Source organism: Ammodytes marinus (genome assembly GCF_949987685.1).
Source record: "Ammodytes marinus genome assembly, chromosome: 23".
In the NCBI taxonomy this organism is placed as follows: Eukaryota; Metazoa; Chordata; class Actinopteri; order Uranoscopiformes; family Ammodytidae; genus Ammodytes; species Ammodytes marinus.
In genome coordinates this window covers 16,811,002-16,825,578 of record NC_137227.1, presented here as the reverse complement: position 1 = coordinate 16,825,578, position 14,577 = coordinate 16,811,002, and the positions used below count along the sequence as shown (strand labels likewise).

Sequence of the window (14,577 nt, the reverse complement as noted above, 5' to 3'; positions counted from 1 at the left end):
TCCACTTTTACGTACACTCCGGACACCAGAGGCTTCCTTGTTGTGATATTTGAGGAAATCAATTCTGGGCGAAGTTCACTTTGCCAAAGTTGGAAAATAACACAAAAACAAAACATATCAGGTTGCGGGGGTGAGCATGGAGGTAAGAGGAGTTAGCGTTAGACACTTATGACGTAATAAAATAACCACACGTGTCTTAATTCTATGAAAAATAACGACATGTAGGCCTAGTTGTTGAGCGAATCTCCTTCCTCATTTGTTTTCCTTTTATTTATTTGACTAATATAACCACATCTCATCTATTTTCCCCTTTTATAGACGACTACTCATTTTAACCTTTGCTATCACTGAAACTCATCATTTATGGTGTTGATGTAATAACTTTAGGCCTATGTTAATTAATGTGAAGTCTTCAAAGAAATGGTATACAGCTTTTTTTACAGACGTTTACTAGCCTATCTAGGCCCTATACAACCTAATTATGGATGTAAATGTTCGTCTGTGACACACCTTCACTGCTGCTTAGCAATAGGATTAAGGTTAAGACAAGTAAGTAACTGTAAAGAACAGGAGATAAAATAGGTCTTGAATTCTAAAATAACATAATGTAACTCTTAAAAAACATTAAGAATACTTTGTTAGAGAGGACTGAATCGTGTGTGGTTCTCAGCTAAACTTCGTTCCAGTCGCTACATTTTATTGTTAAAGCTACAATGAGACAAATGTTGCAAATTTAACTCTTTAATGTCGAGAAGAACAAGATGACAGACGGCTTCCTGTCACAAATTTAAAAATAAAATCTCTTAATAATAGCCTTTCCCCTTTATTATACTATCTATGGCTTTCCCCCTGGTCCTGCTGAAAAAATAGGTTAAAAAGTAGACGACCTGAATTCTAGGCCCGAAAAAAAAGTCAAAACATTACTTAGCCCAAATACAATTAACATATAATTAACACAAATCTAGAAAATGTAGTTTAAAGGCATCTTAAATAATATTAATAGAAGTTTTTGGATCAATTATGATAAGAGACAATTGCCCCAAAAAGTCCTCAAGAAAAAAGGATCTTTCAATTGTATGGAGTAGTAATAATACCTTATATTAGAAGCCTGTATTTGTTGTGTGTGTTTTTCATCCACAAATCGAAAAAAAAATATATATAGGCTATATAAAAAAATAAAATAAATGTTTACGCCTATATTATCTATTTTGAAACACCAGCATCCATCCAGTCAGTGTTGTCCTCGTGCAGCTTGACTTATTCCGTTTTGTCCAATCCGTGATCCGTGTCTCTGGGATCCACTGCTCAGCCTGGCCGGGCTGACACCACACAGACAGACCAGAGAAACGGAAGAGAAAAAAATAGATCAGACCACACCGTGTACTCGCTGTGCTTTTCTTTCATTCAGAAACCTTGACAACGATCCTAATCGTTTTTCCCCGGAGCGACATCACGCGCCAGTTATAACCCAATTTAAAGCCCCGCGTGGCTGCGTCTTGAATGTCTTGAATGACACGTTTGCGGACCGACGGACAAACCAAACGCGTGTGGTCCAGATCCATTCGCTTCCCCTGTGCGTCAACGCAAAGCCGACAGCTAAAGCTAAAGCGCGTTAGGACCAGTCAGCACATACAGCAGAGCCGGCGACAGACAGACACAGCCACGTTACCGGGTTATTTTTGGGGCATGGTTGTTACTCGCGTGCACATGCGTCCCTCTTTTTATTATCAGTCGTGTGAGCGTATAGCCCAAACATCTGTGCTGTAAAATAAGGCTGTCACTGGCTGGTTTCATCTGGACTCTGGGTGAGGTTTTTCTCACTGACACATTTAAATTATTATTTTTTTTTAATTTTTTTTCGAAACGTCCCATTTGGCTTAAATTGGCTTTAAAAGGGGGCTGTATAGATTGTAACACATGAGGACCAGCTATTGATAAAACGATGGATCTTAATTTTTATTCGGATTTAACGGACGGTACCGGGCAACACGACGGGGACCCAGAGTTCTTGGACCCGCAGTCTTTCAATGGATTTGACTCTGACACCAAGGTGACACTATTTTTATGAATGAGGGAAATCGTTGAGTTGTATAGCCTATTTCAACAAAATAAAAGCAGTGTTTTACTGTAGATTCCTAGTCTTATAATGTATTAAATTAGCCAAATTAATTTTAAATAAATAAGGCTTTAATATCGGTATTAAAAATGTCTTAAATCAAGAGTTCAATGGACTGACAAGGTGACACTATTTTTTTTTTATAAATTATGGGAATCATTATTTATATTTGTGAATTAAATTAAAGCAGTGTTCCTCTAAAAGTAATTAATTAATTTGTCGTAAAATAATGCCTTCATTTGTTTAAAACTGTCTTAAATCAATCAAGCGATACATAATAAATAGACCTATTTTTTTCTATTTTTTTGTGTTTTTTTTTAATTACCTTCTTAACCTTTATTTATACAGGTAAATCCCATTGAGTCCGAAGACTACCTGACATAAAATATAATGACACACCAACTTTATAAAACAAAAAAATCACAACAAGTTCTTCTAACTTTTTCACTGGATCAAATGTCATATTTTATGCAAAATTACCCTTAAAAAAATCAATCGCTGTTTTTCTCTACAGATTTTGTTTCTCTAAAATGTTATGTAATGTAAAACATAATAATTTCCTTGTGTGTGTGTGTGTGTGTGTGTGTGTGTGTGTGTGTGTGTGTGTGTGTGTGTGTGTGTGTGTGTGTGTGTGTGTGTGTGTGTGTGTGTGTGTGTGTGTGTGTGTGTGTGTGTGTGTGTGTGTGTGTGTGTGTGTGTGTGTGTGTGTGTGTGTGTGTGTGTGTGTGTGTGTGTGTGTGTGTGTGTGTTTCAGTTCCCTGGAGGCAGTGACAACTACCTGACCATCTCCGGGTCGGGCCATCCCTTCCTCTCGTCATCAGAGGTAGTAGAAACCGATTACATTTACATCTTAAAGTGACACCGCACATTACACGCACGCATTACAGGTTTTTCTCACTGACAGGTTACACACACACACACACACACACACACACACACACACACACACACACACACACACACACACACACAGGTTCTAGGGTGAATCAACTCTTTTTCCCTTTAAAGTTTGAAAATGCTGTCTTGTTTTACTGAACATTGGAGTCACAGAGTTAATGCCACTTTCGATTCACATTATAGTAACGATACTCGTGAGCTTTCTGACTTTTAGGTATCAGCGATTTCTGGAGAATAATACACAGCCTAGGCTCTGTAAACTGACATGTTGCTATCTACGGTGGGCCTACCTTTGTTTACATACCAGTTTACAGAGCCTAGGCTGTGTACGTAAGCAGATTTTCTTTTCAACACACACACACAGTACGGACGGGTAGCAGATTGTGAGGAGATATTCACTGATTTTTTTGACACACAAAGAGATTTTTGACAACAAGCGTTCTCCAGAACCGCTGACTCTACCTTCAAAGTATTAGCTCTGTGTGTGTGTGTGTGTGTGTGTGTGTGTGTGTGTGTGTGTGTGTGTGTGTGTGTGTGTGTGTGTGTGTGTGTGTGTGTGTGTGTGGGTGTGGGTGTGGGTGTGTGTGTGTAAATTAAATTTCTATCTTTTTATCATCTCTTATAGTACAACACATTAATTGCTCTGATGTTGTACAAAAAATAAATTCTGACTTTGTGGTTTAGGCAAAATTAATAGTTTTTTTGTTTTGCAACGGACTGCATATTTTTTTAATCCAGATAGTTAAGAGTTCCTTGACGATTGTGGAATGCCCTTCAAATCAGACATAGAGTCCAGTTGTGTGAATGTCGATAGTTAGCCTGCTGCTATCGGTGTATGAATGTGTGTGTGAATGGTAACGTGGGAAAGGAAAACAGGTCTCCCTTGAAAAAGAGTCTTCGGTCTCAATGGGATTTACCTGTATAAATAAAGGTTAAAAAAAAAAATAATAATAATTAGGGCCAGTTTCAAAGACATGGTTTAAGCCTAGTCCTGGACTAAATGGAATATTGAATGGAGAATGTCCATTGAAAGTACAATTTAGTCGAGGACTTGGCTTAATCCATGTCCGTGAAACTGGCCCTTTAAGTGTTACCAAGATCACCAGCTGTTTTATCTTTACTACAAAATGGCGGCTTATCTCTGTGACTTCAATGTAATAATATGAACTAACTGTTGGTACAAACTGGTCTCATCATACAGCACAACTTTGAATCGGCATTTTCTGACTCAAATAAAAAAAAAATTCTAGCATTTTCAAGTTTTCAACCATGTGAATAATGATTTTCTTCACCTTTTTATTAATCCTAAATAATATGTGTGGTACAAAACAAAGGCCTTTTCTAATGTGTCATGGCTAATTTAATGTAGATGCCAGTGTAAGTACATATAAATAACGGCTAAAAAATAAATTGTAATATGCTTCCAACGTGCACTTTACTGACATACTGACATTTTTTAGTGTGCGACTAAACCCATTGACCTCTTCGGCCTCGCTGGATCTGCTGGTGGAGTATGAATTATTCTATAAATACTTTTAATTTTTCCACGCTACTTTAATTCAAACACCTTTTTTTTAATTATTATTTTATTTTCTTCTTTTTATTGTTGCTGCCTTTCACTCGAGTGAATCATACAACACTGTGTGGAAGAATGTACGAATGTTTACACGCGATACACACCGAGGATTTGAGTTTTAGGTTGCGAGTTGCATGAAGTGTGTGTGTGTGTGTGTGTGTGTGTGTGTGTGTGTGTGTGTGTGTGTGTGTGTGTGTGTGTGTGTGTGTGTGTGTGTGTGTGTGTGTGTGTGTGTGTGTGTGTGTGTGTGTGTGTGTGTGTGTGTGTGTGTGTGTGTGTGTGTGTGTGCGTGTGTGTGTGTTCGTGTGTTCTTGTACAACTATTTTTGTGAGAACCAATTTGAGTTTAAGACCTAAAGAGTGAGGACATTTTTGCTGGTTGTCACTTTGGGACAGGCCTTTAAAGGGCTGTTTGAGGGTTAACACTAGATTTTAAGGTTCAGGTTAGAATTTGGTTTAAGTTAGTGTAAGGGTTGGGGTTAGACATTTAGTTTTGATGGTTAGGGTAAGGGGCTAGGGGATGCACTTGTGTGTGTGTGTGTGTGTGTGTGTGTGTGTGTGTGTGCATCCCAAATCAAGTACCACTCGGTCTCGCCCTCTTTCTGCGACATGCTAAATAGCTTAACAATGGTCATCCCCCCCCCCCTGTTAAAAGTTAAAAACAAGCCGGTTTTACGACACCAGAAAAACAGGTTCATTTGCTAAACTTGATTTGTTTGACACACACCGAGCTCCTCACACCGAACTCATGTATGTTACAGATACATTTCATTCTCTAAAATTGTTGAAAAAAAAATAACTTCCTGTAAATCTTTCTACTAACTCTTCTTCTATGATTTTCTGTTGCTGAGCTGCAATAACTAAACTGAATCTTTTCCCCCTTTTCTTGTTGTTTTCTGTCCTTCTTTTTTACGCCTCTTCGACCCCAATTTCTCCCCAAAACTTTTTTATCCCAAATCTTTCCCATTCAAATTTAACCTCCTTTCTTCTCTTGTAACACTTATATCGTGTGTGTGTGTGTGTGTGTGTGTCTGTGTGTGTGTGTGTGTGTTTGCCTGCCTGTGTGTGTGTGTGTGTGTGTGTGTGTGTGTGTGTGTGTGTGTGTGTGTGTGTGTGTGTGTCTGCCTGTCTGTGTGTGTGTTCCATCCATCTACCCCCCTTTAGACCTTCCACACTCCCAGTCTTGGCGATGAAGAGTTCGAGATCCCTCCCATATCCTTGGACCCTGACTCGGCCCTCACCGTGTCCGACGTGGTGTCACATTTCGGGGAGCTTTCCGACGGCGTCCCCCCCGACAGCGTGGTGGTTCCCAGGAACGCGGTGGTGGAAGGGGACGACCCGTCATTCGCGTCCACGTTCGTGAGCGCTTCGTCGCAGGGACTCGAGCACCTGAGTCTGGGTGTGATCAGCCAGGCCGGAGGGGGCGGGCTGCTCAGCTCCTCACTGGGAATGGTGAGTCTTTAAAGCCCCCTGTAACTGTAAACCCAAATACACAACTTCCTTCTAACTATGTTATTTGGGGAATTAGTTGCACGATAGTAAAGCATCTGAAAAGAGTTATAGGCAATATGTATCAATCCAAATGAAAGGCCTCTGACAGTAAAATGCTTTATTCTATGTTTTATAATATTTCTGAAGATTTATTTTCAGTCAGATTTTTGTAAAAGCTTATTGTCTCCCCGTCTCCCCGCCACATGTCCAAGTGTCCCTGGGCAAAGAGACACTGAACCCTTAATTGCTCCCGGTAGTTAGCTTGCACCCTGCGTGGTAGCTGCTGCTGCTATCGGTGTATGAATGTGTTGACTGTGTACAATGTGAAGAGATTTGAAAAACCAGGGAAAAGCGCTATATAAGTGGAACAAATATAACATATAAAAGTATATTTTATCAAATTCTATATCAATAAAAAGAAAGACCATTAACCAATCACCTGTCCCCTTCCAGGATATGGGCCATGATCCAATCGGCTCCCAGTTCAGCAGTTCGTCCCCGGTAACCATCGACGTGCCGCTCGGCGACATGGGCCAGGCGTTGCTAGGCTCCGGTCAGCTGAGCACCATCGACCAATCAGAGCTGAGTGCTGAGCTGGGGCTGGGTTTGGGCGGCGGCAGCATCCTGCAGCGGGCACAGTCACCGGACAACCCTCTGTCTGCCGGGGCGTCCCCCACCAGCTCACTACAGGATGACGACATGGACGACTTTAGGAGGGTGAGGATGAAAATACAAGTTATTTATATTGCTTGATAAATATATACACAATCAGAATCAGAGGAACTTTATTTTGCCAAATGTACAGAAGTACACGGGAATTTGACTTGGTGGTACAGCGCATTTAAAAACAAGTAACACATGACACATGAAATGCAAATTAACAAAGGTATGAATGAATTAACGAATCACAGATATACAGTAAATTGTTAAAGACAAATAGGATTGACACCGTTTTCAGGGGCTTTAAGTCTCTATTACTAAGGAGGAGGGGGATTTGTTTACATTCACAGAGCCTGCAGTTAGTTTACAAAGCATATTTTCTCTACATGTAATTCTTAGTATTGAATAATTCTTTCATCATCAATCAAAACTTAATTATTTTGAGGAACCTGGAACCAAACGTATAAGACTAGAATAAGTTTGTAAACCAAACTGTGGGCCCTGCTGCTGTAAACAACAACAACAGTGAAACTTTTCAGGAAGCTTTCTGACTTCAAACAGTGTTCCAGGGATCACATTTCCCTGTGAGGAAAGTTTGTTTATCCAGTTATGAGAATAAACCTTAGAGAATGTTCACTTCTTTGTAAAAAAAAAAAAAAAAAAAAAAGTCTCTGGAAAGCCTTTAAACCTGCAGTGTGTAGAATTTTGGGTTTTATTTCCTAGCAGATTTTGTAGAAAGTAATTATAATATCCATAAGTACATTTAATTTAGTGCATAATAGCTGAAAAAAATAGTTTGAATTTTTTTTCCCCTTAGAAAGGGTCTCATATATGTCCATATTTCTGCATATCTTGCACCAAGGCCTAGTGCCGCCATCTTGAAAGTGTCATAGTTAGAATGTCATCAGATGCATTGTTTGAAATTTAGAATTATTCTTGTCCTCGAAGGCCACTGTAGCTTCTGTTATTATTCGAAAGGGTTGGGGTTACCCAGGGAGTGTTGCATTCTAGAACTTTGTAGAACTTTCTTGATGATGTCATATTACACACTGCACCTTTAAGTCTCTGGAAGGTGCACTATAGGCAGTGGAATTGGGCTCAACTTAAATCACTGTATAATCTTCTTTCTAACTTGCATCATTCTCAGAGCGTGCTGGTTGAGTCTCCCGTCTCTCTGGCCGTCTCTCCGGCCGTCATCTCTCTCGACTCCTCGCTGTCCGAGTCGCCGCTGTCGGCCCCGGCAACAAGCGTCGCGGCAAAAACAACAACAGGCGGCGGTAGGAAAGGGAAGAAAGGCAAGAAGAAGAAAGACCCAAACGAGCCGCAGAAGCCCGTGTCGGCTTACGCACTGTTCTTCAGGGACACGCAGGCCGCCATTAAGGGCCAGAACCCCAACGCCACGTTTGGGGAAGTTTCTAAGATCGTGGCCTCGATGTGGGACAGTCTGGGGGAGGACCAGAAGCAGGTGAGAGGAAACTGCCCTGCGTTCCAATTCTGATACTTCCCTACTGTTTAGTATGCCAGAAAAAGATTTAGGATGTCCCAATACATGCACGTGCTGAAAATACATAAATGCCCCCACTAACTCCAATAGCATTTAGGAGTACTCGTCTTTATTCTTGACATTTCTCGACAAAATGAAAATAAATCTTTATTAGCTGATTTTTTTTCTCTCTCCTGTGGCCCTAAAACTCTTCTGTACTTTAGTATGTAGTGCAGTGAAAAGGAAGAGAATGTGATTTTGGAACGCAGGGAGGGAATGTATATGGGCCCTGTGTTAAAGGTGCTCTGAGGAACATTCAGTTTGGGTTTATTTCTTTCGCCCCCTTTGGACAAAAGCGGTAGTGTTTTTACTACGCCAGCTGTAGTTCCTGGGTGAGCGTATACCCATGATAAAGGCATTAAGAAAAACTATATAAAAAAATGTGTTCACTGATGATCTCATTTGCTGTTACATGTCATTTATGATCATCAGAGGAAAAATGAGACTGTTTCAGAAATATTTAAAAGTTCCTCGTAGCACCTTTTTAAAGTGAGGATTGTGTCCTCTGAATATTTTGTCTAAGAGTAAATTTCCTACTTTACGATTTACACACAACCCTAATGTCAGAGAAACATTTCCTTCTCTTTTCTCTCCAGGTTTACAAGAGGAAAAACGAAGCAGCGAAGAAGGAATACTTGAAGGCGATGTCGGAGTACAGAGAGAGACAGATGTCCCAGGTGAATTGACAATTTAATCGACGTTTTTTGGTGGCGGAAGTTGTGTTGCTGCTCACGAAAAGACCTTGACTCACTCACTCACACACATGGTTAAGTTAGGCCATTAAAGTCCAAATCTTTTCGTTGAGTTGAAAAATTGTTCACATCCCTAGTTAGGACACCTAGCCTGATCCTACCAGACCATCGTACTCCATTTCATTTGTAATGAAGGTCTGGAATCGCTCAATTGATAAACGTTAACTCACTTGAAGGCACCCGGGTGTCTGTTGAAGTTTAAAACTATTTGATCTGCGCAGCGCCACTCTGGATCTGCCAACCAATCTCATAACGTTTGGTCGTGACGTATGTCATGCGCCGGCTTCTGCTACTGAAACTTGCGCACGTCATTGTTCTCAGCCACTCCCTCTGTTCGCTGATTGGACAGGTAAAAAATCTACAGGAGAAAACCCGCGAATATACCCAGACTGACTACCTAAAGGCCTACATAACCGGTTCGAATATGAAGGTGTATTGAATTCTGAGATCATATGTAGTATAAATGTGCAAAAAAAATTGAAATTGGTTCATCCTATACACCTTCATATTCCCACCGGTGAAGTAGGCCTTTAAGGGAAATGAAAATTGAGCGGAAGTAGGTAGGCGGGTATACTTGAATGTTCTAACATGTTCTATTGCTCTATTTCATCCCCCTTTTTGTCCCCTCCAGGCTTCCATAGAGGTGATGGACACGTCCCCGTCGCCGCCCCCTCTCCCCCCTCCCCCCTCCATCATGGCGGCCGCGTCGCTGGCTGCCCGGGCAACGACGCGCTCACAGCACTACAACCCCGAAGAGAACACCATCACCAACATCTGCACCTCCAACATCATCCTGGACCTCCCACAGGTGTGTGTGTGTGTGTGTGTGTGTGTGTGTGTGTGTGTGTGTGTGTGTGTGTGGGGGGATAGGGGTGGGTGTGTGTGTGTGTGTGTTTGTAGGGGTAGGTGTGTGTGGGGGGAGGGGGCAGTTGTGTGTGTTTGGGTAGGTGTGTGTGTGTGCCCCCGTGTTTAGGGGAGTGTGTGTTTGTAGGAGTAGGTGTGTGTGTGTGTGGGTAAGGGTGTGTATAGGTGTTTGTGTGGCTAGGGGTAAGGGGGTGTGTGTGTGTGTAAGTAAGGGTAATGGTAAGGGTGTGTGGGTAGGGATGTGTGTGTATATCTTAGGGGCGTGTAACAATACTTACACGTTTGTTCCTTCCACAGGTGACCACACGCTCTAGAACAGGGGCCATCAAACCCCCTCTCTACCCCCCGTCCCCCCCGAGCCCCCCCCCTCCCACTGTGGCAAAGATCATCATCAAGTCGACGCCGCTGCCTTCCGGGGGCGTCTCCGTTACCGCGACGGCAGCCTCCTCGCCACGACAACCGCCGCCACTACAACAGATGCAGAGCACGCCGCCTCCGCCACGGCTACAGCACGGCCAGGCCCCCCCGCCTCTGCAGGTGTGTGTGTGTGTGTGTGTGTGTGTGTGTGTGTGTGTGTGTGTGTGTGTGTGTGTGTGTGTGTGTGTGTGTGTGTGTGTGTGTGTGTGTGTGTGTGTGTGTGTGTGTGTGTGTATTACGCACTTACAGGTTGTTCCAGAGGTAAACCGTGAAATGTAACTACGGCTTAAATAGCATTGATGTGCAAGATTGCTTTGGTTGCGGTGCATAACTTTTATTTGAGAATAATTTTTATTATTGGAGAAGTTGCAGCTGTTAGTTGCTGAAAGCTAATTATTTTCAGCTATTTTTCCTCTTAACTAAGAACCAAAACTGTACTGAACACACACACACATTTCAAAACTGAGATATCCTAACCAAACCGTGCCTATTGTCCCCCCCCCCTCGGCCACCCCTATCTACAGGCCAAGCCTCGAGTCGTCGCCGGCAACCCCTCGGCTCCGCCCCCTCTGCAGATCAAGGTGGTTCAATCGGCCAATCAGCAGCAGGCAGACGCCGGCGTTCCGATCATCGTGGCGTCGTCGGGGGAAACGCCATCGTCTGTGTCCACGGCGACCGGTGAACTGACGGTGGAACTGGGACCCTCTGTCGCCATGGAGACGGGAGGAGAGGACGTGGCAGAGGAGGGAGTAAGACCCGGAACACACACACACACACAAACACACACACACACACACACACACCCTGCGTTCCAAATCGCATTCTCTTTATTGTTACTATTCTACACATAGAACAGCTGACCATAGATAGAATCTAGTTAGGAAAAAAAAAACTGATGTTCTTTTTTTTTTTTTTAACTGCTGTAACTTGTCCTCTGTCCCGTGTGTCTGTCAGATGGAGCTTGAGGTGAATGTGTCTCACGTCCCGAGCGTTGCGGCCCCTTCCAGCAGAGACACGTGTGTGCGCGCCGGCTGCAGTAACCCCGCCGTGGAGAGCAAAGACTGGGACAAGGAATACTGCAGCAACGAGTGCGTCGCCACACACTGCAGGTATGGGCTACAGAATAAAAACAAGTGTGTGTGTGTGTGTGTGTGTGTGTGTGTGTGTGTGTGTGTGTGTGTGTGTGTGTGTGTGTGTGTGTGTGTGTGTGTGTGTTCAAGGTTCAAACAGTTTCTTATTAGATATGTTAACACTAAAAGAGTTGAGTTTGTGAAGTTGTGGGACTTTTTCAGCTGTGATGAACTGAGAAGCAATTCCTGAAGGCAATTGTTTTTTGGGCGATTTCAATCGGGAAGTGAACTCTGCAAGGGGTGTGTGTGTGTGTGTGTGTGTGTGTGTGTGTACCTGTACACCCGGCATACATGTATGAAATGTCAAAATTCGCTAAAGTAGAGTAAAACTAATCTTTGTCTTTTATGTTTTCACCTTCACAGGGACGTGTTCATGGCGTGGTGTGCGATCCGAGGGCAGAACTCCACCACCGTCGCATAGGGAGAGGACACACACACACACACACACACACACGCACACACAGAGACACACACACACGCACACAGACACACACACACACACACACACACAGAGACACACACACACACGCATGACGGAAGGAGCGCTGCCATAGCAAACGAAAAAGGACAAAGAAATAACACATGGAATGCAAACGAACGGAGAAATGAATTGATGAGTGAATGAGGCTCAGGTATTGGCACATAACCGTTAGTTACGGACTTGACAACAACAACAACAACAACTACGGAGATTGGACGATCCCTGGAACGTATTTGAAAGACACTACAACGTACTTTAAACACTTTTTTTATTTAAATTTTTTTTTTGGGAGCTCACATGACCGCAAAATAAAAACTCTAAATGCTACTGGACAGACGGACGGACGGAGGGATGAATTGTGATACCACAGAAAAAGAAGAAAGAAAAGACCGAAATAACTGTCCGGAAAATGTATCTATTATGAATTTAAATTATGGATTTGATGATGAAAAAAAAAAAATCAAAGACACAGAATATTTTATATAAATTTTTTGGTGGTTTTAATTGTTTTGAAAAAAAAAGAAAAAATGCAAGGAAGGTAATCATGAGCTTGCGAATTAATTCAGTTATATTTAATTAATTTAAAGAAAAAATTCTACTTGGTTTGTGTGTGTGGTCTGTTCCCTTCACTGTTACATTAAGGATGTATTGATGTGAATGAAATATGAGGAGTGATATTTTCTCTTTGGTTGTCGACTGGCTACTTTAAGGGATCCAAAGGTGGAGTCAGTGAGTCTGGAGAATGCTTGTTGTCAAATATTTTTTTGTCAATATATCACAATCGGCTCCCTATCCGTACTGTTGTGTGCTGGTAAAAAAATATCCCTAATCCAATACATAGCCTCGGCTCTGTAAACTGATTTAGACAACAATCGTTCAGAATCACTGAGACCACCTTTAATGTACAGACGAGCAAGAACTGGACTAAGCACAAAGCAGGGTTACTTCCTACACACTTTTACAAATCATATATTTTTTTTTTTTTACTTTTCCATGACCTTTCAATGAAATATTATACAATTTCCATAACCTTGATGTTCAGGCCTGTTTCACAATCACATGGCTGAATAATGAACATCTTTACTGCATATCGTTTTTTAAGATATTTTTTGGGGATTTTTATGCTTTATTGACAGTGTAGAGACAGAGTTGAAATGGGGCAGAGAGGGGATTGACATGCAGAGAACGACCGCGGGCTGGAATCAAACCCGGGTCCGCTGCTGGCCGAGGCCCATGGGGAGGACGCCCTACCAACTGAGCTAAGGGCGCCCCCATTTTGAGCCATGATTTATTGAACACAGACTTCCCAGGCATTCTTGTGGTTCAGCAAATAAGCACGATTTTAAACATCTTCATGTCTGGAAACAGTTTCTCCACATTTCATATCTTTTCCAGTAAATTGCATCACCGTGGGAACCCTGACAACGGGTTTAAAAGTTTGTTTTGGAGTTGTCCAAAGAGGGGGAATTATTGGTAATCAGTTATGAGATGAGGTGGAAATGAATCTGCCATCAGCTGAATGTTTGTCACCTTTTACAAGCCAATTTCAGAAGGAAAAAAAAAACTACTTTCATGCTTTTTTTTTTATTAAAACGTTCCAAACCGGTGCTATAAGATTCACTTCTCTAGCCGTCTCCGATCTCCTGCTTAAAGGTGCTACGAGGAACTTTTAAATATTTCTGACACAGTCTAATTTTTCCTCTGATGATCAGAAATGACATGACAGCAAACGAGACCATCAGTGCAAAGAATGCTATTTTTATATTGTTTTTCTTAATGCCTTTGTCATGGGTGTACGCTCACCCAGGAACTACAGCTGGCGTAGTAAAAACACTACCGCTTTTGTCCAAAGGGGGCGCAAGAATGAACACAAATTTGAAAGTTCCTCGGAGCACCTTTAACTTCCCTGAAATGTATGCGGTTTTCTGCTTTCTGTTTTAAACATATCGTGTTTTAACTTAAAAATAATTGTCTGTTGAATAAATCATTGAAGGGACACAGTTGCTTCCAAACACTCAGCTGTTCCCAGTCACATGATCGCTCTGGTGCGTTGTGGAAATCCTGGAAATGTTTGTAAAGGCTAAATAAAAATATTTTATGTTTTAATAATATACATTTGGTGATGCCCATTTTGGCCTCAGACATACAGTTGAAGTGGCGTTAGATTGATTAATCAAACATGATAGCATTTTTTTCTTAGTTACAGAACAAATCCTATACAAATATTAGATTTTTTTCGTATAGACCTATTTAACTATTTATAATAACAAAAATAAATACATTTTTTAATGTTTAGATTAAGAGGAAAAACTCATCAGATCTTTTGAATCTCGAGCTCCTTTGTGGAAACCATGGAAACATAGTTCACCCATAGATAGTAGCTATATAAAACATAGATAGTAAATAGATATAAAAGAGTTAACCTCGTCACTGCAGTTTATCTCGCGAGATGTACATCAGTAGCTCGTTTGATGACGATGGCGGGAAAACCCACCACGGCGGGAAAAAGCAGCGTGGTCAACACCAGACAGGAGGCGCTGTTGCTCAGTGCAGCGCTACAAAAAAATTACACTGAAATGCGCCACACAAATCGTCAAATTACATCAAAGTAAGTAAAAAATGAGCAAAGGAATTCACCAAGCATTTAGACA

The 14,577-nt window shown here is 41.8% G+C and overlaps 1 protein-coding gene across 6 annotated transcripts; it reads left to right on the top strand.

Annotated features, from left to right (window-relative positions):
• Positions 1-25: 25 nt before the first annotated feature.
• tox4b (TOX high mobility group box family member 4 b) lies at positions 26-13,972 on the top strand. 6 transcript variants are annotated; one of them, XM_080051677.1, is made up of 13 exons: positions 26-142; positions 2,871-2,939; positions 4,474-4,524; positions 5,753-6,040; positions 6,533-6,796; positions 7,887-8,204; positions 8,879-8,959; positions 9,666-9,842; positions 10,196-10,435; positions 10,840-11,064; positions 11,270-11,424; positions 11,809-11,826; positions 11,986-13,972. In XM_080051677.1, the coding sequence occupies exons 1-13, from the start codon at positions 137-139 to the stop codon at positions 12,068-12,070; spliced, it is 1,977 nt and encodes a 658-aa protein (XP_079907803.1). In that variant the 5' UTR covers positions 26-136; the 3' UTR covers positions 12,071-13,972. The 6 variants fall into 6 exon arrangements, with proteins under 6 accessions (XP_079907803.1, XP_079907804.1, XP_079907800.1 ...); XM_080051674.1 differs by lacking the exon at positions 26-142 and adding an exon at positions 1,362-2,050; XM_080051678.1 differs by lacking the exon at positions 4,474-4,524.
• The last annotated feature ends 605 nt before the right edge of the window (positions 13,973-14,577 follow it).